The 25,424-nt window shown below is 43.9% G+C and overlaps 1 protein-coding gene across 5 annotated transcripts; it reads left to right on the top strand.

The window, feature by feature from the left end:
• On the top strand, positions 1-24,492 carry CCT7 (chaperonin containing TCP1, subunit 7 (eta)). 5 transcript variants are annotated; one of them, XM_006862880.1, is made up of 12 exons: positions 1-162; positions 6,166-6,319; positions 9,154-9,260; positions 10,951-11,076; positions 11,780-11,832; positions 12,156-12,327; positions 17,243-17,407; positions 18,148-18,336; positions 18,847-18,944; positions 19,605-19,737; positions 20,169-20,375; positions 24,108-24,492. In XM_006862880.1, the coding sequence occupies exons 1-12, from the start codon at positions 157-159 to the stop codon at positions 24,327-24,329; spliced, it is 1,632 nt and encodes a 543-aa protein (XP_006862942.1). In that variant the 5' UTR covers positions 1-156; the 3' UTR covers positions 24,330-24,492. The 5 variants fall into 5 exon arrangements, with proteins under 5 accessions (XP_006862942.1, XP_006862943.1, XP_006862946.1 ...); XM_006862882.1 differs by lacking the exon at positions 9,154-9,260 and having other exon boundaries at positions 85-162; positions 10,993-11,076; positions 24,108-24,474; XM_006862883.1 differs by lacking the exon at positions 11,780-11,832 and having other exon boundaries at positions 95-162; positions 24,108-24,474.
• The last annotated feature ends 932 nt before the right edge of the window (positions 24,493-25,424 follow it).

Genomic DNA, 25,424 nt, shown 5'->3' with positions numbered 1-25,424 from the left:
ATAGAGTAGGGGAAGTGGCTCCTCCCTTTCCTCTCCGGCACAACAGCTGGGCGAACCTTCTCGGGATTTCTCTGGCGCGGGGGATTGTGGGGTTGCTGGGCGGCCCGAACCCGAAGAAGAGAGGAGGAGGAGCGGTCCGCTAAATAAGCTTTCAAAATGATGGTGAGTGGTGTCTCTTGCATCCGTCGCCATCCGCTGCCATTCGGCCCGTGGCTGACACCGCCAGGCTGGGACCCACCTCATAGGATCATCTCCTGCTTATCAACTTTGTTTCCACCCTGACCCCAGCCTGTGGGCAACCCCGGCTGCCGCGGCCTGGCTCGATCGTGGCACGGAGCCGGGTCCGTTGGCGAGGGCAACGTGGGTCTCGAGGGGAGGCTCCTGTCGGGCGGGGTGAAGACTACAAGTCCCAGGGCACTTCGGAACCGCGAACCCGTGTCGCGGACCTCGTTTTCAGAGTCCCCCATCGGGTATTGTGTGAAAGGAGTGCGGGCTGGGCGTGCTTAGTGCTGTCTGTCAGCAGCAAGACTAGGAAGCTGGGACGCACATGAGAAGCTGCATGTGAAGATGCTATATACTTCCTAGAATGGATAGAGGCAGAGTTTTGTAGTGGGGGACTTTATATTAGGTCGCCCGCTGCCCCCCAGCCTACCTGCTTCAGCATAAATTGAAACGGACTCTTCCATTCGTATTTTCATTCATAAACCCACTCGTTCATCCAGTAAATGAACGTATATTTGAATGTTTACTGAATGTACCAAGGTTTATTGCAGGGTGTGCAGCTTCTCAGTCAGAACGGGCAGGATAGGGACACTGCACTCAGAAGTGGGAAGGTGGGGACTCTGGCCCTCCTTTCTGCACCTCCTGGTGTGGCATTAGACCAGGCTTTTCTAGTTGGCTTTTAACTCTGTCTGGTTCATTTCCTTATAGTATTGGGCTGGTGGATCTAAGAGCTCTCTTTTCCAACAATACCCTTTTTCTCCAGCTCAGAGCTGCAGGTACCTTCTGGGTACAAACATAGATAGTATCTACTGAGTTGCTGTTGAATAGGGTCAGCTCTTAAGGAGGATTTTTGCTGGGTAAATTCTAAAGATACTGTTCCCTGTGCAGCGGGCAGTTCACTCATTCATTGTGGCCTCATGGTCCAACTCAGTCCTCTATTCTTTTCCTACTTCCTGGTGGTGTTGGTTATGTGCCGTGGAGTCGGTTCCTACTCATAGTGACCCACGTACAGCGTTTCGGAGGCTGTAATCTTTACGGGAGCAGAAAGCCTCATCTTTCTCCAGCGGAACAGCTGGTAGTTTCGAACTGCTGACCTTAAGATTCGCAGCCCGATTTATAACCATTACACTAACTGACACTTGAGTGTTGTTCCTTCTGCTACTATATGCCCTGTGAATCCAGCATGGTTTGACCAAGATAAAAGGAACCTAGACTTAATTGGCAACTCTCTCCCACCTCTGGACCTCCAGCACCACCCTTTTAAAATTCGCCTTCACTTTCTGGGCAGAAGCATAATATAAACAGTTGACAGAGCTCTGGAGCTATCTTGAATGCCTAGGTTTATAACTCAGCTCTTCCACATACTGTGTGACTTTAAGCATGTTACTTAATTTTGGTCCTTAGAAGGGAGAGCAATGAATAGAGTATTATTACAGGTTAAATGAATTAATCTATGTAAAGTACTTAGAACCAGGCTTAGAATGTAGTAAGCACTCAGCAAACATTAGTTATTATTGTTCAGCTAGGTAGTTGCTTACTTCCTCCCTGTAGTCCATCCTGCTGTCAAGGCTACCAAGAGCTTGGGCATTCAAAGAACTGGGAATCAGGTTCTGTTTGGTAATAAAACCTTTCATCAAGGGACTCCAGACCACTGCACTTGGGGTTTTCCTAAACTAAGCCCTGTTCTCTATTTCTTGGTTCAGTCTCCTTTTGGAATGTGAAACCTCTTTTTACCAAGAATCCTCCTTGCCATCATCAGATTGATTGGTCTCTGGTATTCTAGAAGCCTTACAGAATAGTAAAAGGGGCCCGGAAAGCTTCAGTCCTGTGACTGTTGTCCTGCTTGTACACAATGTAAATCCTTGCCTTTGCGGTGTTTAGCATTCCTAGGCTAAAACTAGCCATGTTTTTGTTTTCTAAAACAGCAAGCTGAGTAGCCCCACTGCTGTCCAGTACATTCCTACGCATAGTGACCGTACAGGGCAGAGTAGAGCTGTCCTATAGGGTTTCCCAGGCTGGAAGTCTCTAGCAGAGCAGCTGCTTAACACTGTGCTACCTGCTCTTTTCAGACCTAAGTGTGCTTCATAATAATTTTTAAGGAAGGTAAAGAAAAATACCATTAAGTTAAAATTCCGAAACCTTTTGTGATTGTTGTTGCATGACGTCATGTTGGTTCTGACTCATAGTGAGAAATTCCTTTTTGGGATCTCCAAGGAGCAGCTGGTGAGTTTGAACCATTGACCTTGTGGTTCAAACCAATCTTGTGGTCCAGTGCTTTATTGCACAGTGCCACACCAGGACTCTCCTGGGCATATTGCTAGATTCTGCTATTGTCCCTTTCTTGAGAAGTAAAAGCAAGTGGGATTGAAAAGTAATTTAGGGACAAAATCTGGGCTTTCCGTAGCAGTACCTGGTCCTGGGGAATTGACAAAAAAGGACACATCCTGCTTGATGTGCCTTAGCTCAGTCTGAATTAAGTCAAGAAGCCAGTGCTGTCATATTTCATGTCTTGTGTCAAGCACTTTCTAGTACGTGATGTTGTTGTTAGCTATTGTCAGGTTGACCCCTGACTCCTGGTGCCCTAATGCACAGTGGAACAAAACACTGCCTGTTATGATCCATAGGTTTCTCAACTGCTGGTTTTCAGAAGTCCATCTCCAGGCCTTTCCCCCTAGTTTGTCCTAGTCTAGGAGCTCTGTTGAAACCTGCTCAGTATCCTAGCAACACGCCAGTCTTACTGACAAGATGAGATGGCTGCATATAAGGTGCATTATCAGGAATTAAGCCTGGGTCTCCCACGTAGAAGGCAAGAATTCCATCACTGGCCTTCAAATGCCTCCGCTAATGTTTATAGCAAGGGGTCTTTGTCTTTGTAGCATAGTGGATTTTGAGTTGGGCTGCTAACTACAAGGTCAGTAGTTTGAATCTACCAGTTGCTCCATAGGAGAAAGATGAGGTTTTTTGCTTCTATAAAGATTTACAGCCTCGAAAACCCTATGCAGGGTCGCTATGAGTCGGAACTGACTAGGTGACTGACACATAACCACCACCAATATGTGTGTCAATTGAAATGTTAGCACCACCACTGCTGGATGTTGCTTACGTATGACTCATCTTGCTAGTCTACAAATCAGGGTTGCTGTATGTAGTCTTTACCTTTGGGAGCTCATACATTAAGATGGATGAGGATGATGTAAAGGTTGTGAGCAACGCTAGGTGAAGAGTTATAGGATGCTCTGTTCAGGGTATTTTTGTTAGCAAGTCCTTGGAAGCGTTGGGGTTGTGAAGAATTGTTGGACTGGTGGTAAGAAAGTGGTATTGGGAGAAATCAGCAGGATGGCTCTTGTTAGTGCCGTGGAGTCAGTTCTGACTCATAGCAACCCTGTATAGGGTTTCTAAGGCTGTAGATCTTTGTGGGAGTAGAAAACCCCATCTTTCTCCCGCAGAGCAGCTGGTGGGCTCGAACCACCAACTTTTTAGTTTGCAGTTTAGTGTTTATCCTACAGTTGGCTCTGGGTGGGATAAAGTTTCACATGGAGTCTCTGGGTGGTACAAACGATTAAAGGCTCACCTATTAGCTAAAAAGTTGGTGATTTCGAACCCATCTAGCAGTGCCTGGGTAGACAGACCTGGTGGTCTTCTTGTGAAAGGTCATAGCCCCGAAAACCTGAGGAGTTGTACTCTGCACACACTGGGTCACCGTGAATCGGGATCGACTCCGCAACAACTGACAACCATTGCAAGGTGGGGTGAGCAAATACCTACAAGAGCATTGAATAAACTAGCCTGTTGGTTTGGTGAAAGAACTGAAGTGTGCTGCTCCCTCCAGGGCAGGGATGACCTCAGAGAAGACTTGAGGCCTCAATTCTCCCAAGTAATCACTAACCGAAGTATCCTGGGAGCCTGGGGCTTCCCTTATAGAGGGCCTCAGACAGTAGTAGGCCAACTGGAGAGGCAGGAAAGAATGTGAGAATAAAGAAGCTATTTCTTGCTACCAGAACGGCACCACCAGGAAAAAGGTCCAGAGTACTATCTCTGCCTAGCCCCAGATTTCAGGGGTTGTCTGGAAAAGTTTTTTTAATGTGTTCATTAGAAAAGAGTTGAAAAGAAAACAATAAACAAATAGTATCAAGTGTGAAAACCCATTCTCTTACTCCTTCAAGTTTGGGGGGCATCCTTCCAGTCCCTTTTTATGGTTTTACATTTTCTGCCTTGCCTCCTCTTCTCCATTTTTAGAAAGCTCTTTTTGTTTTTGTTGGGTTTTAAGTGCAGACTGGACTATGCCATTCCTCTGCTTAAAGTCTCTCCAGGACTTTTCCTTTGTGGTAGAAATACAGTTAAACTTCTACTATGATGTGTGGTGCTGTAGGGTAATTATTGGACTCCTAGCCACAAGTTTGACAAACCCACCAGCCACTCCTTGGAAACGCTAACAGGGTCGCTGTGAGTTTGAACCAACTTAGACCTGCTAGTCTGTGATCTGGTTCCTGGCTGCCTTTGCAGCTTTATTCCAGTTGCCCTCTTGCTCTCACTACCCTCCAGCTATACTGGCCAAGTGGGTTGAGCTTGTTAAGGAATTGCCCAGTTACTATGAGGTCGCTATGCTGGACTCTGTGGTATGTGAATTCCTCACTCTTCATTTATTACATTGAGGCAGTCCTGTGCTTTTCCTGCTTAGCTCTCCAGAGTACTTCTAAGTACTAAGTAGATAAGGGCAGTGGCTTCCAACTTTTTTTTAAGCAATCCAAAGTAAGAAATTTTAAATACAGCCTACTAAATGAGGCTTTCTACTCCCGTAAAGATTTACACCCTCGGAAACCCTATACAGGGTCGCTATGGGTCAGAACCGATTTGATGGCACATAACAACAACAACAACAACAACATAACACAGAGCTAAAAGCTTCAAAATAATATTTACCTAAGGAGGCCTGGTGTACTGTGGGTCAGACATTGGACTGCTAACTGTAATATCTGTGGTTCAAACCCACCAGCCACTATGTGGGAGAAAGATACGGCAGTGGGTGTGGTTTTTGGTTACTATATTCTGTTTCACTCACATTAAAAAATTAGTTGTAAATAGTGATTTGGAAGACTTGCTCTGGTCTATGAGCTCATCTTTGAAGACTCAGACTTGGGTGCAGGAGGCAGAACCCTGATTTGCTAAACTGAGGAACCACTACCTTTGCCTGATGGTCACTGGAGCAAGGATATCGAAGCAGGCTCTTTAAGCAGATATCCCATGTCTTCCCAGTCTTTCTGCAAATCAGGCCCCTACAGAGATAGTGCCTAGTCTAGGGCCTAATGTAAAATAGAGAAAAATATCTTTGGGATCTCTGGCTGGAGATTAATCACCAAGAAGCTTTATGGTGCCCACATGAGAACTCAAGTAGGAGTGGAATTGTGACAGTACAAGTTAGATTTGCTGTCGTTGTGAGAGGCAAGACAGTGGTGCCTTTTGTTTCTCTTATTTCCCAGCTTGGAGTGAGCATCATGGGGAAAACTGCCGGTCCATGCAGCTCCAGGACAATTTCTGCAGCTGTTGGCACTTTTGGGTTTTGTGTGTCTGCTTCTTGATGGAGCTGTACAAACCAGTGAATGTTTTTTAAGGAGGGGTGATCTCCAAGCACAGCCTTCTCCCCTCACTTGGGCTGTGTCCAACTTCCTCAGCACAGGAGTGGCAAGTCTGTGTTCATTTAGCTGAGTCCTACAGAGCATCTCTGCAGGGGGTGCTGTGGCCTTAGCGAAGTTGGAGCTTTCAGGGTTGAAGCTGGTTGGGCAATGAATGTGGTAGGCCATGGGGAAGGTGGTTTTTTAAAAGCCTGCAGATAATTCAGCTATAGGAAAGTGGGAGCATTTGTCCTCCTTACCCCCACCTTGAGTCTCATTGTAATTGATGATCATGCTAGGGTGCATTAGAAGTAATTGTCTGTTCTTTCTTTAGCCCACACCAGTTATCCTGCTGAAAGAGGGGACTGACAGCTCCCAAGGCATCCCCCAGCTTGTAAGTAACATCAGTGCCTGCCAAGTGATTGCTGAGGCTGTGAGAACCACCCTGGGCCCCCGTGGCATGGACAAGCTCATTGTGGATGGCCGAGGTAAGTCTGCATGCTTCTTCAGGCCAGTGCGCAGGGATGGAGTTTCCTGGGGAGTGTTTGAGCTGGCATAAAAAGTCCTGTGCTTTTAAGTTCTCCTTTGTATGATTACTAACTCGGAACTGTTCCATTCCATACATTGTTCTGCGTACTGTGACCCATGTGGGTAAGATAAGGGAGAGGTTAGACGCAGGAGTCTGCTACCTTATAAGGAGATGCAGCCTAGAACGAAGGAATCGACAGCAGTGCAAGCTAGGGAATTGGAGTGGGTGGATCTAGCCCTGTGTGCTCTGGGAACTCAGAGATGAATTGGGGGGACTTAGGGTTGGAGACATGAAGCAAATGTAGGCAAGTAGAAGAAAGGGCATTTCAGTGGTCAGGAGTGTGGTGAGAGGTGAGTACAGAGCAGTGTGGCCCTAGAATTTTGGAAAAGCAGGTGAAAACTGGCTGGGTGGGTAGCATGGGACCATAGTTTAGAGGGCCTAGGGTTTCAGACCAGAGCATTTGCGCTTAAGTTGTCACTTAAGCTCCACACCACCTGATAGAGCACATGGCTGAGGTGAATGATGGGCATGAAACCTCATGGCTGTGGTGCTGCAAGGTGGGCATTTTGGTGTCCCATGTTGTTCTTATTGTTGTTAGGTGCTGTTGTGTTGGTTCTGTCTCATAGTGACCCTCTACACAACAGAACGAAACTCTGTGTGGTCCTGTACCATCCTCACAGTCATTTTGAACCCACTGTTGCTGCCACTATGCTAATCCATCTCATACGGGGTCTTTCTCTTTTTAGCTGACACTTCACTTTACCAAGCATGATGTCCTTCTCCAGATACTGGTCCCTCCTGATAATATGTCCAAAGAATGAGAGAAGAAGTCTGGCCATTTAGGCTTCTAAGGAGCATTCTGGCTGTATTTATTCCAACTCAGACTTAGTTGTTTTCTGACAGTTCACGGTACTTTTCATATTCTCCAGCACCATAACTCAGATATATCAATTCTTCTTCTGTCTTCCAACTTCTACAGACATTGTCCAGCTTTTACATGCAAATGAGACTATTGGACCTACTATGGCAAACTTACATCTTTGCTATTAAATGCTTGAAAAAAGAGGTCTTGTGCAGCAGATCTGCCTAATGTAATATGTCATTTGATTTCTTGACTGTTGTTTCCATGAGTGTTGTTGGTGGCTCCAAGCAAAATGAAGTCTTTGAAAACTTCAGTCTTTTCTCTATTTATCCTAATGTTATTTATTGGTCCAGTGGTGAGAATTTTTGTTTTCTTTACATTGATGTGCTACATAGGCTGTGGTCTTTGAACTACATCAGTAAATATTTTAAATTGTCTTGGCTTTCAGCAAGCAAGGTTGTATTTGAGTCTTCCTTCCAATCCTGATGCCATGTTCTTCATTTTATCCAGCTTTTCAGATTATTTGCTTAGTATACAAATTGAATAAGTATGGTGAAAGAATATACCCTGGTGCACATCTTTCCTGATTTTAAACCATTCAGTGTCCCCTAGTTCTGTTTGAACAACTGCCTTTTGTTCTGTGTATAGGTTCCCATAATCATAATTAAGTGTCCTGGAATACTCATTCTCTGCAGTGGTATCCATAGCTTGTCATGATCCACACAGTTGAAAGCCTTTGCGTAGTTAATAAAGCACAGGTAAACAGCTTTTTGATATATTCTGTTTTCAGCAATATGCATCTGATGTCAGCTGTGATATCCCTAGTTTCATGTCCTTGTCTGACTCTGGGAGTTCTCTGTTGTACTGTTGTAGCTGTTTTTGGATTATCTTTAGCAAATTTTAGTTACATGTTATATTAATGATACTTTCCAATGATTTCCTGATTCCATTGGGTCACCTCTTTTTGGAATGGGCACAGATCTGGATCTTTTCCAGTCAATTGGCCAGGAAGCTGTCTTCAAATTTCTTGGCATAGATGAGTGTGCCTCCAGTGCTGCATCAGTTTGTTGAAATTTTTCAATTTGTATTCTCTCCTCAGAGCCTTGTTCTTTGCTAATGCCTAGACCACACCTTGGACTTTTTCCATCAGGATCTTTGACTCTTTCTGTGCTATCTCTTGAATACAGTCTATTTCTTTCGGGTACAGTGACTGTGTATTCCTTTCATCTGTTTTTGGTGCTTTCTGTATCATTCAATATTTAGCCATAGAATCCTTCAGTGTTTCAAGTCAAGGCTTGAAGTTTTCAGTTCTTTTCAGCTTGAAAAGTGCTGAGTGTGTTCTTTTGGTTCACTTTAATTTAACAATTGACTTTGTCCTCTCTGGCCTCCCATGTCTTTAGCTCACTAGAGTCTGGACTGAGGGCTAGCCACATCAAGGGGTTTTGTGGGCACTAAATGGTCTATCATCCTCTATGAGGGTGGCAGGCTCAGCTTCTTGTGTTTGCCCTTTTTTATTTCTGACAAGAACCATTTGGAGTTGTCTCTGGTCACTCCCTTGTTTGATGAAGCCATGAGAGGGAGAAAATGCCCCTTCATGCTGAACCGTATTATTATTTGACAATACTAGGGTGATTAATTGTTCTCATTTTTAAAATATGTATTTTCTACATCTGGTTGAGCTGTGCTAAAGCAGGAGAGCAGTTATAAGAGAATTGGGAGGTGATGGTCTTTGGAAGCTTTTATTTTAGGTGGCCCTGTGTACACAGAGCTGACTCTGTATAAAAAGACAATTGCTATCCTTTCCAGCTTCATTCCTGTTGTGATCCCCTCTGTCCCATGCCAAGAAAATGTTCACAGACTTCAAGTCCAACTAGAAGACAGAACTTAAGGGAGGAGTTTTGCATTTTTATTTTGTGTTTGTTCCTTTTAAGGTAAAGCAACAATTTCTAATGATGGAGCCACAATTCTGAAGCTCCTTGATGTTGTCCATCCTGCAGCAAAGACCTTAGTGGACATTGCCAAGTCCCAGGATGCTGAGGTAGGAAAAATCCTGTGTATTTCATGAAGGGAGAAACACGTTTCTACTTGCTCCTTCGCTTTTCTCGCTAAAAAAGAAATGTTGGTTTTATACCTAAGATTGCAGTTGCACACGCTTGAAAAAAATATACTTAAATGGAATTAATAGTCTAAAACTCATTATGTCTAATTTTTCATAGTTATTAATGTAGAGGTGAATGGCAGCAGTCTTTAGAACTAAGTCTGCTCCCTGAAGTCTCTCATTCATATGAGCTACTAAGAAAAGACGTTAACCTCTGATCTGTTTGTCACCTTATAGTTTGTAGGTGGAAACACTAAGATTTCTAGTCTGGGGTTTGGAACCATTTTACTAGACGTTTGATAATAATGTTAAAAATAACAGATTTGCATTTTGAGAGTACATTGGACTTTTTGGAGTCCCAGAGTGGATCAAATGGTTAAGAACTTGACTGCTATCCAATAGGTTGGTAGTTCTAATCCATTTAGAGCCACCTTAGAAGACAGGCCTGGCCATCTGCTTCAAGGTCACAGTCTTGAATCCCTTTGGAGCTGTGACTCTGCACAACTGTGGTCACCATGAGTCAGAATCTATTCACGGGCAACTTACAGCAACATAGAATACATATATCCTGAGGTTATATGAAAAGATTTATTGGGGCCAGTATCCTAGAAAACGATCTGATTTACATGAAGGGGCTTCAGAAAGTTCATGGAAAAATTCTGTTAGCTTTTCATTCCATTTTCCCATGAATTTTCTGAAGCCCTCTTATATATTTTAAAGTGGGATGATTCTGTTATTTGATCTGTTACTGTCATCAACAAGGGAATAAACGTCATTATTCTGAGATTTGACAGTCAAATCCTTTTCCAATAAAGCTTCTCTTTTCTTGAGAACCCCTGCCATCCCACAGTGAGCATACATGAGTCAAAATTGAAAATAGAGCTTAGACCACAGCATATAAAGTCATCGTCGAAGGTGGCTGGTTGCCTGGTTCTATACTGTCTTCATGGTCTTTAGTCTCTTGGGGCCCGTTGTTGTGGTTCTTGTGAAAACACCATCTCATTGAGGCTTGCCTTTGTTTTCACTGACCCTTTCTCTACTTTATCAAATGGGATGTCTTAATCAACTAAGGAATCTTAATAGAAAGATTAGCAGGCTGCCATTTACTTATTCCAAATGTTGTTTAAAACATGAAAGACTTTAGCTAGTACCGAGAGGTTTATTCTAGTGGGATTTGACTAGAAATGATCTTTTGTAAATGTCTGGAATACTTTGTACTACTTAACAGATCATCTCATGCTTCTTACAGCCGTGTTATTTGAGATTGTCTCCTTTATTGTAAGCATAAGGACATCTTAAACATCACAGTGCCTTCCTTGTACATAATAAATTAGTGCTCAGTTTATTTTCCTGTGTAGTTTTATATCCTGAAAAAATCAGGTTGTCCAAATCAGTCTTGTTGGAGAATGCACCTGACCTTTGTGGCTGAGGACCATTTGACAAGATAGAAACATGTCTAACATCACCTTTCTACTTTTCTTCTTGTTGCAAAGACCTGTTTCCAAAAAAAAACAAAGCTTAACACCATTTACACTATCCAGTTTAAATGGGTACATTGTCTAACAGTGAAGTTTTGGGGTTTTAGTCCTTCAACACCATAAAAGATGTATTTCTGGTCATTCTCTTCCAGGTGGGCGATGGCACTACCTCAGTGACCCTACTGGCTGCGGAGTTTCTCAAGCAGGTGAAATCATATGTGGAGGAAGGTTTGCACCCCCAGATCATCATCCGAGCTTTCCGCACCGCCACTCAGTTGGTATGGGAGTTAGCATTTTTGAATTCTCCTTGCCTTGACCAATCTCAGGAGCGTCTGAATCTCGTTTCTACCATTTAGTTGCTCTTTGAGATTCAGCTTGCCTTGTAGATTATGATGGTATGTGTAAAGTGGCTAGCACAGTGTCTGATGTGTCATAGACACTCAGTGAAGAAGAACTGGTTTTGTGTCATCATCTCCACCTAGCTTTTATTCAGAATTTTTACCTTCATTTTGTGGCCTAAAAGCAAGTCTGTGCCTTTTTTTCTCCCTTTACTATCATAACCTTTTCAGAATAGTGACAGTAAAATAGAAAAGGCATAAAGTGCAATGTGTTAGAAGTTGTCATAGCTGCTTTTAGTATGCCAGGAATTTGGGCTAATTCTACTATAAGTTGCCTTGTTTGTTCCCAGTAGTATAGTTCACTATCTGCAGCTCTAGAGCTAGATCCAGGAAATAAACTGATAGGTCTTCAAAACTATGTCTACTCTATGTTTCTAACTTTGAGAGCTTTCTAAACTCTAGGGTTTTATATTTTCTTTATTTATATTTATATTCTAGCTATAAGACCTAGAAATGTTTCGACTGTAGATTAGAAGTGTTTAATATTTGAGAGTAAACAGATGAGGGACAAGCAAGAGACCTTGAGATCCACTTCTCCAGGTTCATCTTTCACATGAAAGACTCACTCAGCTTCTGTTTTCAGGCAGTTAACAAGATCAAAGAGATCGCTGTGACTGTGAAGAGGGAAGACAAAGTGTAAGTCTGTGGTGGGTTTTGTCTAATCCTTGACTTCCTGCAGCCAAGTTGGATGTAGAAGCATGTTGCAATGGCTGCATGGGAATGGGGCTAGTTGACTGTTGCCAGACCCTTGACTGTCCCAACCTGCATGGCACACATGAGGCTGTGGACTTTAGTTGAAGGCTGTCATATGTGAGGTTTTTGATTGCCATCACCATCTGTCACTGATGATTTGCCCTAAAAATGCAGAACGTGAGATCGGAAAGGACTGGTTTTAGAATCATAGAATCCAACAAGAGAGGGCTTTTCAGGGTTTGATGTCAGTCCTGTCCCTGTCCCAGGGAGCAGAGGAAGCTGCTGGAGAAGTGTGCTATGACCGCCCTGAGCTCCAAACTGATCTCGCAGCAGAAAGCCTTTTTTGCGAAGATGGTGGTTGATGCGGTGATGATGCTCGATGATTTGCTGCAGCTTAAAATGATTGGGATCAAGAAAGTGCAGGGTGGAGCCCTAGAGGTAAGCCAGCTGCCTTCTCCTGAGGGGGCTCCTGCTTTCACATTGACCCTTCAGGCAAGTTGGTGGAGGAGGAGGGGAGGGCACACGTTTAGGATCTCAAGTCAAAAGTAAGTCACCCCTACCTCCGCTCTGCCCAAATGTGACCTTTGTCAGCAGTTTCTGGTGTGAGTTTCCAGAATTGATTTATGCCTTTATTTATTATTTGTTGTTGTATGTGCCGTGGAGTCTGTTCCGACTCATAGCAAGCAACCCTGTACAGGGTTTCCGAGACTAAATCTTTACGGGAGCAGAAAGCCTCATGTTTCTCTGGTGGAACAGCTGGTAGTTTTGAACTGCTGACCCTGAGGTTAGCAGCCTGATTTATAACCACTACGCTACCTGGAGTCCCTTATTTATTATTTACATATATATAAATACTGCATTTTTCTACATCCATCTTGGCATGTATTATTCTTTGAACTCTGCACTTGCCAGTAGAGCTCTCTTAAATGGTGGGGCTGTTCTAACCTGTTGGATCTAGTGCATAACCTCTATTCACATGTGGCTGTTGAGGACTTGAAATGCCACTAGTGTGGCAGAGGGAATGGCTTTCACATTTTGCTTAGTAGTAACTTATTTAAATTTTAATAGCAATGTGTTTGGACAGTATTTAAGCCATCCCGTCTTCTCCTGGGCCTTCCTACTTCCAGAAAAACTTGAGATTGACATCCACTAAGCTCATTTTTTTTTTCATTTTTAAACAAGTAGTTTTGTCTGCTGTTTGGAAGCATATTAGTGCCTCCATGGTACTTCTTTTTTTTAACCTTTTAAAAATATTTATTGGTATTTGTAAATGACAAAAAAAAACACGTTTCTTGCGAGAGTTTAAAATAATATAAAAATTTATGAAGCATAAAGTGAAAATCCATTTCATCTCCTTATTCAAACATATGTGTATACTCACTCTTGGATGTTCCGTTTCACCCCTCCCCCCCAAAATGGGATCTTGTAATAGTAATCTACATGTCATTTTTTTTTCATGGCTATAGTTTATTTTTTGAAAGTGCTTTTGTTTATTGTTGTTGAGAATATCCACAGAGGAACATACACTGAGTTTCTACATGTACAGTTCAGTGACATTGATGCCATTCTTCAACTTGTGCAACAGTTGTCACCCTCTTTTCCTGAGCTGCTGTGGAACAATTCTGTTTTTCTTTTTTTAATGTTTTTATTGTGAATTGAGTGATAGTTTACATGGGAGAACATCGGTTTTACATTCATCCTATGATACTTCGTTTCATTGCAATGATTAAAATCCCCTCCATGTATCACTGTTCAACAGTATTAGCTTCTATTCCCTCTGTTTTTTTGTGTGTGTGTGTGTGTTTTGGGGTGGGGGGAAGAGGAGGTGGACACAAAAAATCCTCAGGAATATATAATCATTTAAACAACCAAAGGTCACATTCTGCACGTTTGCCTCCTGGCCACCAGCACACAGCCTTTCTCTTTCCATGAGTCTAGAGTCCTCAGCTACTTCCTCTCTCCATGTCCTCATCTCTGCCTCCATCTCTGATGTCGCTGCTTCTCTGGATAGGGTCTCACATTCTGCTCGTGCAGTTTTGGCTGCTGTCTGGAAGCATATTAGTGCCTCCATGGTACTTCTTTTCATTGTTCCTGGACTGTCCATGCTACTTTTGAACTCTGATTGTTTTTTATTCTTTCTCTTCTAGTCCCGCTTACTAACTATACTCATTGTTGGTGATTTCAACCTGAAAGATTTAGCCAGGGGAGACCTGCTTGAAATATTATAGCATAGCCCTATCATTTTCTGTTTCTATCCTCCTAATCTACATTCCTACTCTCATTCTCCTTCCACTTCCCCTTGTCTTGGCCCTTGTCTGACCCATGGGCCTCTTTATCTAATAAAAAAGTTGTGAAGAATCTGGAGATCATTTAAGCTGTCCCATCTTCTCCTGGCCCTTCCTACTCCCAGAACAACTTGAACTTGACACCCACTAAGCTGTGGATTGGTACTCTGGGTGGTGCCATTCCATAAGTACTAGACTGCTAGTTGCTAGGTTGGCAGTTCAAACCAACAGCTGCTCTTTGGAACCAACTCCATGGCTCTTAATGACCAATCCAAACTAGAGATCAGGACTGAGAAATCTTGTCTGATGAGAATGCCAGGGGCTCCAACCCCCATTTGTGTTTTCCTTCGACTGTCCAGCATTCATTAACTACCTCCAAAACTCCTGACATAGAACTTGATGATCAGAGTTCAGTAACTGATTATAGTAATTATTTTTCTCAGGATTAACTGAGAACCCTACTGATCATATCTTTAGCCTTCACCTCTCCCCTAAGGCTCACACTCCTGTACCTAACTTATACTAAACTCGTCGTCTTGTCCTCCAAATCTAGAGCATTTTCTGTGTTCATTGTCACAGTTGATGTTCATCATTTATTCAGTCACTGAAACCAGAAATTCAGAGTCATCTTTGCACACCTTTTTTGACTCCCCCAACCCACTTATTTTGTCTTCCCCCTTTATCCAAGTTAGTAGTTTTTACCCTCTACAGTGCTAGTGTGACACTGTGGGCTAATGCACTGGACTGTGCAAGGTCAGTTTGAACCAAAAAGTTGGCAGTTCAAGCTCACCAGCCGCTCCTCGGAAACCCTATGCAGGGTCACTATGAGTCGAAACCGATGTGATAGCACTTAACAAGAACAACAATGCTCTCGTTAGTGATTTGGAGTCCTGGTGTGGCGCTAATGCACTGGACCTCAAGGTGCATTTGAGCTTTAAGGTTGAGGGTTCAAATTTACCAGCTGCTCCTCGGATCACAGGGTCACTATGAGTCAGAACAGACTTGACGGCACTTAACAACAACAGTTAGTGATTTACCCTCCATTCCCTTCTCATCCTTGGTAACTCATCAGAGAATTTTCTTTGTGTGTGAAGACCTTTCTTGAGTTTTTGTAATAGTGATTTCAGACAGTATTTGTTCTTTTGTGACTGACTTTTTGTGTTATTACTTTGTTGTTGTTAAGTGCCGTCAGGTCAGTTCTGACACATAGCGACCCTGTGTAGGGTTTCCAAGGAGCAGCTGGTGAGCTTGAACTGCCGACTTTGCAGTTCAAACAGCTTTGCAGTCTGGCACATTAACCAGTACTCCTTGTGACTGACTTTTTATCTCTTACTCTTTCCCTAAATCCATTGTACTTTCTGTTGCATGGTTAAGTTCCCCAGCTGACTCTCCTGCATAAAGCCTTTCTGTGATTCCCCATTGTCTATAAGGCTCTCCTAAACTGGCCCCTTGGAAAAGAGAAAGGTTCTGAACAAGTTGGATTGATACAGTGACTGCCACAATGGGCTCAACAGTAATTGTGAGGATGGTGCAGGACCACATAGTGTTTCCTTCTGTTGTATGTAGGGTCACTATGAGCCTGAATCGCCTTGACAGCACTTAACAGCAACAGACTGGCCCCTGCCTCCCTATCCTCCTTCCTTAAGTGTTGGACCCTGCCCTGTATTGTGGAGCCCTGGTGTAGCGTTGCAGCAGAATGCACTGGGCTGCAAAGTCTGTTTGAACCACAAGGTTGGTGGTTCAAACCTTGGAAACCCTATACAGGGTTGCTATGAGTTGTAGCAATTTCAGATGACTTTTCCTTCTTTGAATCTGCAACACTGCTTCACTCTTCTTGGGCACACCCCTTCCTTCTTTACTCTGTTTGACTAGTTTCTGCTCATCTATCAGGAGGCCATGGATTTGAATGATGCAGCAAATAGGAGTTGGGGGCAGTCCTGCTTACCAAGTAAGAATTATGGATTAGCGCTGACAAAGAATCTAATGGTCATTGGCCCCCAATATCCTTGTTTTATAGAGGGGGGCCAGACTTGGTTCTTCATAGCAAGAGAGATCCAAGTCTACTGTTGGTTCTGAACTAGTGCTTTCTATTATGTCTTGCTATGAAATCCAAACCACAGAAAGCTCGATTATGGAACACAAGGGGTTGAGATGTGAGGAGCCAGGCTACAGCACACATGCTGTGGCGTGTTTATATAAGTAGGTGTTTGTGCAGGTATGTGCAGGAGAAGAGGACTAGGGGGTTGGGGGCCGAAGATGGTTGTGTTGGATGCTTCTGCCTTGTGCATCCTTGCTTGGTTCCTTTCCTGACAGTGTGCTTGAATACTGACATCATCGTAGACCTATTGGCAAGTGCTTCAGAGGACAGCACAGACAGACCTTTACCATGTGTTGTTATGAAGTGCCATTGAGTCGGTTCTGACTGATAGCGACCCTGTAGAGGGTTTCTGAGGAGTAGCTGGTGAGCCTAAACCGCCAACCTTGTAGTTCAAACAGCTTTGCAGTCTGGCGCATTAACTCACAGCACCACACCAGGACTCCATGTCTGCTAAAGAACGAGCACTACAGAATAAGCACTGGACTCCTAACCACCTATGGTTGGTGGTTCAAATCCCCCAGCTGCTCCTCGGAAACTCTATACAGGGTTACTATGAATCAGAACCAACTCAGTGACACTTAACAACAACAAAGGGAAAACAGAGAAGCCATGGTGGCTCAGTGGCTTAAGTCTTAAACTGCTAACCATAGGTTGGCAGTTCAAACTCACCAGTTTTCCAGGAGAAAGCTGAAGCTGTCTGCTCCCATAAAGATGTCTAGTCTTGAAAATCCTAAGGAGCAGTTCTGCTCGTCTTATAGGAGTCATGAAGACACAGAGTCAATTGATGGTCTCAGTGGCACTAAAGAACAACTTTTATGATAATGAAAGTTCTTAGTTACGACAGTGACCAAAGACTTGATTCTTAGTTCACGGAAATCAACAAGCTCTCATCCAGAAAACCACAATTTTGGTTTCATTTAACACCAAGACTAAAGGCACATTTAATGTTTTTGTTTGTTTTTTTAAACAGGAGTCTCAACTGGTAGCTGGTGTTGCATTCAAGAAGACTTTCTCTTATGCTGGGTTTGAAATGCAGCCCAAAAAGTACAGTAATCCCATGATTGCTCTTTTAAATGTTGAACTCGAGCTGAAGGCTGAGAAAGATAATGCTGAAGTCAGAGTCCACACCGTGGAGGTAGGCCTGTGCAGTGGGAAGTTGGCATGGAAACTGGTAGCTTCCATAGCCAAATCCTTACAACTTCAAGGCTGCCTTGAACGCTTGTTTCTTCCTTGGTTCTCAGGCTCCTTTTTCTTGCTCCATGACCCCCTACATACTGATATCTAAATACTCTGCCCACTTCTTTTCTTTACTTACTCTGTACTCTCCCTGAGTGACTGTCCCTAAGAAAAGATTTTAGGGCAAGTCCTGCGGGAAATCTGATGTTAAGGCCCCAGGGAGGAGTGGGTGAGGCCTTCCAGCCACACAGCACAGTCGTGGTTGGTATTTTGGTTCACTTTGTGTGTGCAGTGATGGGTTGCTCTCTTAGAATGGGTTCAGTGCCACAGCGATCTGTGTGCCCCTCTCACTGGCAATACTTGGGCTGCTGCTGGAGGTAGCAGTGTTGTTCACCTGTAAGCGGATGCTCTTAGTAAACGTGTCTCTGGCATAGACTGACCTTAGGTGAACTACATGGGTGCAGTGGTTTTTATGCAGGCCAAATCCTGGTAATGCCAGCTTTGGAATAGCTCTTGGCATTACTTTCCATTTTTGTGTTTGAAGGTTTTCGGTGGTTGTTATCTTTTGATAGTGTCCTTGCTTGCTTGGACCAAGGAGGGGCTGTTCAGTGTATCAGATAAATAGGGATCTTTGATTGTTCTGCTATATTTTGCTTATGCCCTCAGCAGGGCCTCACCCTTTTTTGAATCTCTGTTTAGGATTATCAGGCAATTGTTGATGCTGAGTGGAACATTCTCTATGACAAGTTAGAGAAGATTCATCATTCTGGAGCCAAAGTCATCTTGTCCAAACTCCCCATTGGAGATGTGGCCACCCAGTACTTTGCTGACAGGGACATGTTCTGTGCTGGCCGAGTGCCTGAAGAGGATCTGAAGAGGACGATGATGGTAACCAAACTCTGACAGGCTGCTTCTTGGCCTCCTTGGCCCCAGAGAGATTTTCATTTACCCCTGGATGGCAGAGAGTACTGTCAGGTTGACGTGTAAATGCAGGCCTAGCAGTAATGCTGTGGTTACCTGGGCAAGCCCAAGTACTGGTGCATTTTGCCCATTTCTTCCCTTTAGGTGTAAAACCCTTTTCCTAAGTTCAGTCCTGAACCCAAAGCACTCTAGTTTGCAGGAGGAAGAATTTGGTGTGTAAGGGAGTTCCTGTCTCCTTAACTAGATCTGTTTGCCCTTCAGTATTATAGTTCCAGGTTGTTTTCTACTCTTTTCAGAAAGGCTAATGGTCACCTGGGGATCAAGGGAGAGAACAAGTCACCCAGCACAGAGGGCTTTAGGGCACCCTGGCACAGTCCAGCATGGGAGTTGGATTTGAGACTAGATGGCACGAAACTCACTTCAGACTCTGTTGTGAGCCTTCACGGCTAATGATTTTAACTGCCTTGTGCTCCTCAGGCGTGTGGAGGCTCAATCCAGACCAGTGTGAATGCTCTGTCAGAAGATGTGCTTGGTCACTGCCAGGTCTTTGAGGAGACCCAGATTGGAGGCGAGAGGTGAGCCATGGGCCTGGGTTGCCTTGTGACTGAGGTTTCCTGAGCCTTGCCTTTACAGCCCGAGTCTGACCTGCTTTCTTGTGGTTTTAACATACAGCATGTACTGCTCTTTGTTGTTGTTAAGTGCCTTCAAGTCAGTTCCAATTCATAGCTGTAACCTTATTGGAAGCAGAAAGCCTCAGTTTTCTCCCTTATTGTGGTTCAGTCTAGTGCTTATCCTACAGAGCCACCGTCACCCTGAACTGCTCGTTGTTGTGGTTGTTAAGTGCTGTCAAGTCGGTTCCAACTCCTAGTAACCTTGTATAGCGTTTCCAAAGAGCAGCTGGTGGGTTTGAATTACTGACTTAGCATTCCAGTGCTTATCCTGCAGTGCCACATCAGGAGTCTTTTAGGGGGCACAAAATGCTTAGATACACAGTGTTTTGGGAAAGAAGAAGGTCTTAATGGACTTGAAAGTCTGACTCCACAATTTCTTATGCCTCAGTGAACAGCCCCAGACTTTTCCAAACAATGTCTTTTAAGGTAGGATTGGAGAACCCTAGCAAAGAACATAAGAGCATCTGCTGAGTGGCAGGAAGGGTTGGCCATGTGGTCAGAGCTCAGCAGGTGGGTGACAAACGGTAGGCAGGTTCCCACAGTATGCTTTTACCCTGGGTGTAGGTACAATTTCTTCACTGGCTGCCCCAAGGCTAAGACTTGCACAGTCATCCTCCGTGGCGGTGCCGAACAGTTTATGGAGGAGACGGAGCGATCTCTGCATGATGCTATCATGATTGTCAGGCGGGCTATCAAGGTACCTTCCTGTTGGTGTGACTGTATGTTCTCGCTTTCTGGCTGATAGACCCTGAGTTTGTATGTCATTCGTTGGGTGGAGGGCCCGGATTTGTCCCATATGTCATGAGAGAAATGGAGCCTCAGTCTCCCAAAAGTAAGCCATGCTTCCTTATAAGTTAAGGTTTGTTCTGGCTGGCAAACTGGGGAGCTGATATAGTCAGTCAGTCACTCCACTGATTGTGCCAGTGCCCTCAAGCTGCAGATGATGGTCACTAACCATCAAGTTCACTGGGATGTGCTAGAAGATGCTGGTAAACAGGGACTATGTCTGAGCTTCCTGGGGTTTAGGATAGGGGAGGAATGGGAAACCAGTCTCTTTCTGGGTTGGTCTAGTGTAGCCATGGGTAGAATTGAGCCGGGGGCAGTAAGATGGGACTCTGATCTTTGCAGAACGATTCAGTGGTGGCTGGTGGTGGTGCCATCGAGATGGAACTCTCCAGATACCTGCGGGATTACTCAAGGACCATCCCAGGGAAGCAGCAGCTGCTGATCGGGGCCTACGCCAAAGCTTTGGAGATTATCCCACGCCAGCTGTGTGACAATGCTGGCTTTGATGCCACAAACATCCTCAACAAGCTGCGGGCTCGGCATGCCCAGGTGGGTCCTTCCTCTGTGTGATGGCCAAGGGCTGGCTGGGTGGGGCTAGATTCCATGGGTGCTGTGGGGGTGCTGTGCTAGGTTGCGTGTGCTTAGTCCAGGTGTCAGTGGTGAATGGTGGTGTGCTGTGGAGTTGGTTCTGACTCAGAGCGACCCCGTATAGGGTGTCTGAGGCTGTAAATCTTTACGGGAGCAGAAAGACTCATCTTTCTCCCATGGAACAGCTGGTACTTTCGAACTGCTGACCTTGACTTGTAACCAGTATGCTACCAAAGCTCCTTCCAGGTGGTGGAGCTGGACCTAAATCCAGTACTAACTCATGCCTCTTGAGTGCAGAGGGGAAGCAGTATTGAGGCATTTCTGAGAGAGACCCTGAGGAATTTTGGAACCCTGTGACTTGGGTTCTAGCAGAGGCAGCACCACTTCCAAGTTGTGGCCTTTGGCTGGTTATTTAATTTGTTAAATATAGTCTCTGTATCTAGAGAGATGTTATTAAGTACCATCATGTAAGTTCCAACCCATGGCAACCCTGTTTAAGGTTTTCAAGGAGCGACTGGTAGGTTTGAACCACTGATCTTATGGTTAGTAGTGTAGTGATAATCCTGCGGTGCCACATCAGGGTACATCCGTATATGTCCACTTATATACACATATGCTGTTGTTGTTGCTAAGTGCTATGAAATTGGTTCTAACTCATAGCAACCCTGTATAGGGTTTCCAAGGAACTACTGGTGAGCAAGTCCACAAAAGCCAAAATATAACCTTGAACATACCCCACCTGAATTTAGAGATCATCTCAAGAATAGATTTGAAGCATTAGGCATTATTGACCGAAGACCAGATGTGTTGTAGTCTAACATGAGGAACATTCAGGAAGAAAGTAAAAGATCAAAGATGACAAAAAGAAGGAAAAGACCAAAATGGATGTCAGAAGAGCCTCTGAAACTTACTTTCCAGCATAGAGATGCTAAAGCAAATGGAAGAAATGAACAGAAAATTAAAAGGGCAGCTCCAGAAACAGAGTCAAGTATTATAAAGAAATGTACAAAGACCTGTTTAAAAAACCAAAAAGGGAAGAACACGCTCAACATTTCTCTAGCTGAAAGAACTGAAGAAAATACTCAAGCCTTGACTTGTGATATGGAAGTATTCGATATGGGCAAAATACTGAATGATGCAGGAAATGTCAAAAGATGGAAGGGATACATAGTCACTGTACTAACAAGAAATAGTCGGTGATCAACCATTTGAAAAGGTAGCACATGATCCATAGCCAGTGGTACTAAAGGAAGACGTCTAAGGTACATTGAAGGCATTGCCAAAGAACAATCCAGGAATAAATGGACTACAAATTGAAATCTTTCAACAAACTGATACAGCACTAGAGGCACTCACTCATCTTTGCCAAGAAATTTGGAATGGAAGACAGCCATCTGACCAACTGGTTGGAAGAGAGCCATATTTTTGCCCAATACTATGAGAGGTGATCTAATGGAATGCAAAAGTCATCAGACAATATCATTAATACCACATAGCAAGTAAAATTTTGCTAAAGATAATTCAAAAACAGCAACAGTACATGGACAGAGAACTGCCAAAGGTGCAAGCCAGATTCCGACAAGGATGTGGAATGAGGGATATCATTGCTGACATCAGACAGATCTTGGCTGAAAGCAGAGAGTACCAGAAAGATGTTTATGTCTGCTTTATTGACTATACAAAAGATTTTTATTTGTGTCAATCTTGACAAGCCATGAACAACATTGTGGAGAATGGGTATTCTGGAACGCTTAATTGTGCTCATGTAGAAAGATGAGGCTTTCTACTCCCGTAAAGATTTGCACCCTCGGAAACCCTGTACAGGGTCGCTATGGGTCGGACCCGACTCGACGGCACTTAACAACAACAACAACAATTGTGCTCATGAGGAACGTGTACACAGACCAAGAGGCAGCTGTTCTAACAGAACAAGGTGATTCTGAATGGTTTAAAATTAGGAAAGGTGTGCACCAAGTTTGTATTCTTTCACTGTACTTATTCAGTTTGTATTTTGAGCAAATAATCCAAGAAACTGGATTATATGAAAAATAATATGCCATCAGGATTGGAAGAAAACTCATTAACAACCTGTATGTGTAGATAATACAGCCTTGCTTGCTAAAAACAAAGAGGACTTAAAATATTTACTGATGAAGATCAAAAACCACAGCCTTCAGAATGGGTTGTACCTCAATGTAAAGAAAACACAAATCCTTACCACTGGATCAATAACATGATAAATGGAGAAAAGATTGAAGTTGGCAGGGACTTCATTTTGCTTGGATCTACTGTCAACACTCATGGAAGCAGCAGTCGACAAATTAAAGGATGCATTACATTAGGTAAATCTGCTGCATAAGACCTCTCTTTAAAGTGTTCACGAGGAAAGATTAAGGCGCGCCTGACGCAAGCCATGGTATTTTCAGTAGCCTTATATGTGTGTGAAAGTTGGATAATGAATGAGGAAGACCATAGAAGAATGAGCTATGGTGTTGGGGAAGAATATTAAAAGTACCTTAGACTGCCAGAAGAGCAAACTAATCTGTATTAGCCGAAGGACAGCCACAGTGTTCCTTAGAAGTCCAGATAGCCAGACTTCATTTCCCTGGAGAGAAGAGCATCATGCTTGGTGAAGTGGAGGGTCAGCGAAAAAGCGGAAGACCCCCAACAACAAGATGCATTGACATAGTGGCAGCAGTAATGGGCTCAAGCTCACCAGCGATTGTGAGGGATGGCATAGTATTGGGCAGTGATTGTTCGGTTATGCATAAGGTTGCTGTAAGTCCAGACTGACTTGATTGTACCTGATGACAATGGAGTTCATTGGATTCTGTTATGGTAGGTTCCAAATGGTATCACTTAACAACAAAGACTAGGTGCTCATGGTTACTGTAATGGAAAGCAGTGATTAGAATATTTTGACTCATGGACATAACGGTGTTGGCTATCTGTCATGGTGTCGTCCCTAAGGGTTAAATTTTGGGGAAATCGTCTAAATATTCACTTGATCTATACAAGCAGAAGAATGAAATAGATTGGCACAGTGGCAGTAGCAGTGGGCTCCAAGCATAACAATGGTGGTGAGGATGGTGCCAAACGAGGCAGTGTTTCAGTCTGCTGTGCGTAGGGTTGCTGAGTCAGAACCGTCTCGATATGGCACCTAACAACAACAAATCTAGTCAGTCAGTGTGTTTGTTTTCTCATCTGTAATGGTGGAAGCAATGATACAACAGAGTTTGTTCTTGTTAAGTGCTGTTGAGTTGATTCCGACCCATAGCGACCCGGTATTCAGGGTCAAAGGAGCAGCTGGTGTGCTTGAACCACCAGCCTTGCAGTTCAAATGACTTTGCAGTCTGATGCATTAGCCCACAGTGCCACATCAGGGACTGAAATTTTGGACTTCTTTTTTTGAGAAAAACGGTGTCAGTCATGAAGTGACCTAAGGCTCTAGCATATGGAGGGGACCTGGGCTCAGCATATCCAGGCATGAAGGGACTCGCTGGCAGGAGTCAGGAGTCGAGTGGCAAGCAGTGAATCTGCAGGTCCTTGTTTGTGGTGCCATAGAAAGTCTTGTTTGGAGCAACACTGGAGAATCTGAGCATTCCTAACTCTTTCCAGGCCTTCTGGAGGGTATGCAGAACACATTTCGGAGTAGTTTCATATTACCTATGCCCTGTTTTCTTACTGTTTCAGGGGGGCACATGGTATGGGGTAGACATCAACAACGAGGACATTGCTGACAACTTTGAGGCCTTTGTGTGGGAGCCGGCTATGGTGCGGATCAATGCTCTAACGGCAGCCTCTGAAGCTGCATGTCTCATCGTGTCTGTAGATGAAACTATCAAGAACCCCCGCTCAACTGTGGACGCTCCTCCAGCAGGGGGCCGGGGCCGTGGCCGTGGCCGCCCGCACTGAGAGACGCTCCATTCACCGTACGACGGCCAACTGAATGGTGTGTGTGCATTACTCTCCTGGTCTTGGTCATTGCTGTTACAAGGAAGGGGTAGTAAATGGTCCACCGTGTTTTCCCTGGCGAGTATTTAAATAAAGCTTAAGACTTAGACTTATATTTGCAAATGATTTGGGAGTAGTTGTTTTACTTATAAAGGTCTGGCTGTTTAGAATCTAGCTTTGTGTGTACTCACCCACACGGAGAAAGATGATTCCCTTCCTGTTGTGTCCCTAGCCACTCGTCAGTGGCCAAAGCAGAGTGTAGGGAGACTCTTCCAGGCCTTTTTTTTTTTTTTTTTATGAAACCAAGTAAGTAATTTTGTTTTGAACATTTATGACATTGAAACCAGTTAAAACAATTCTATAAAATAATCTTAATTCACACTGTAACTTCCTGTAGAATATATTCCTGACCTTTCCCCACAACTCTCACTGCTTGTAACAGGTTACTTGTCAAAATGTAGCAGTTGTTTCAGTCTGTCCTGTTGGTTTGGGGAGACTCATTAGAAGCTGGCTCCGTCTCATTGCTATGTCTTGTGTGTGTGCGTGTAGACATTGTGTATGTGTCTAGATGTGTGAGCATTTTTCATGGTTTAGGAAGCTCTGCCACTAATTAAAGAGTATCTTCTGGAATATCCTCATCTGGGGAAAGATGCAACCTTTGCATCCTAGTTCATTTTGTGAAGGGTTTTGGGAGCATACCATAGGTAGCTAGTTTAACAATTGCCTTTGGATCCTTGCGGTGAACTTGAGCAGCTGTTTTTTGTTTATACATTTTCTGTTCCCATTTGTTTCCAGAAACTGCAATGTGTCTTGTGTTCACTATGACAGCATGCTCCCCACAGTCACTCAGTTTGATTGTACACAGTGTTTATTGATGCCACTGCGGCAGGTTTGCCAGGGGCTCCAGTTTTCCATCTAAAAGACAGTATACGCCAACAAAAGTTGCCTATCGCTGGGTCTCCTTGGAGAAACTCCACGTGCTTTCCTACCAGCAGCATTCTTGGACCCAGGGCTGGTCCACTTTCATTTTGGTGCCTCTTATTTAGAACTGCCTGG

The sequence above is a fragment of the Chrysochloris asiatica genome, unplaced genomic scaffold (genome assembly GCF_000296735.1).
Source record: "Chrysochloris asiatica unplaced genomic scaffold, ChrAsi1.0 scaffold00052, whole genome shotgun sequence".
Taxonomy (NCBI): Eukaryota; Metazoa; Chordata; class Mammalia; order Afrosoricida; family Chrysochloridae; genus Chrysochloris; species Chrysochloris asiatica.
The sequence above is the reverse complement of the archived record's forward strand: the minus strand, read 5'-3'. Positions and strand labels throughout refer to the sequence as shown.

What these genes read in the sequence shown, in the direction of transcription:
- CCT7 (XM_006862880.1), top strand. An exon ending in GCTCATTGTGGATGGCCGAG is followed by an intron (nt 6,320 to 9,153) that starts GTAAGTCTGCAT and finishes GTTCCTTTTAAG; the next exon opens with GTAAAGCAACAATTTCTAAT. An exon ending in TCCGCACCGCCACTCAGTTG is followed by an intron (nt 11,077 to 11,779) that starts GTATGGGAGTTA and finishes TTCTGTTTTCAG; the next exon opens with GCAGTTAACAAGATCAAAGA.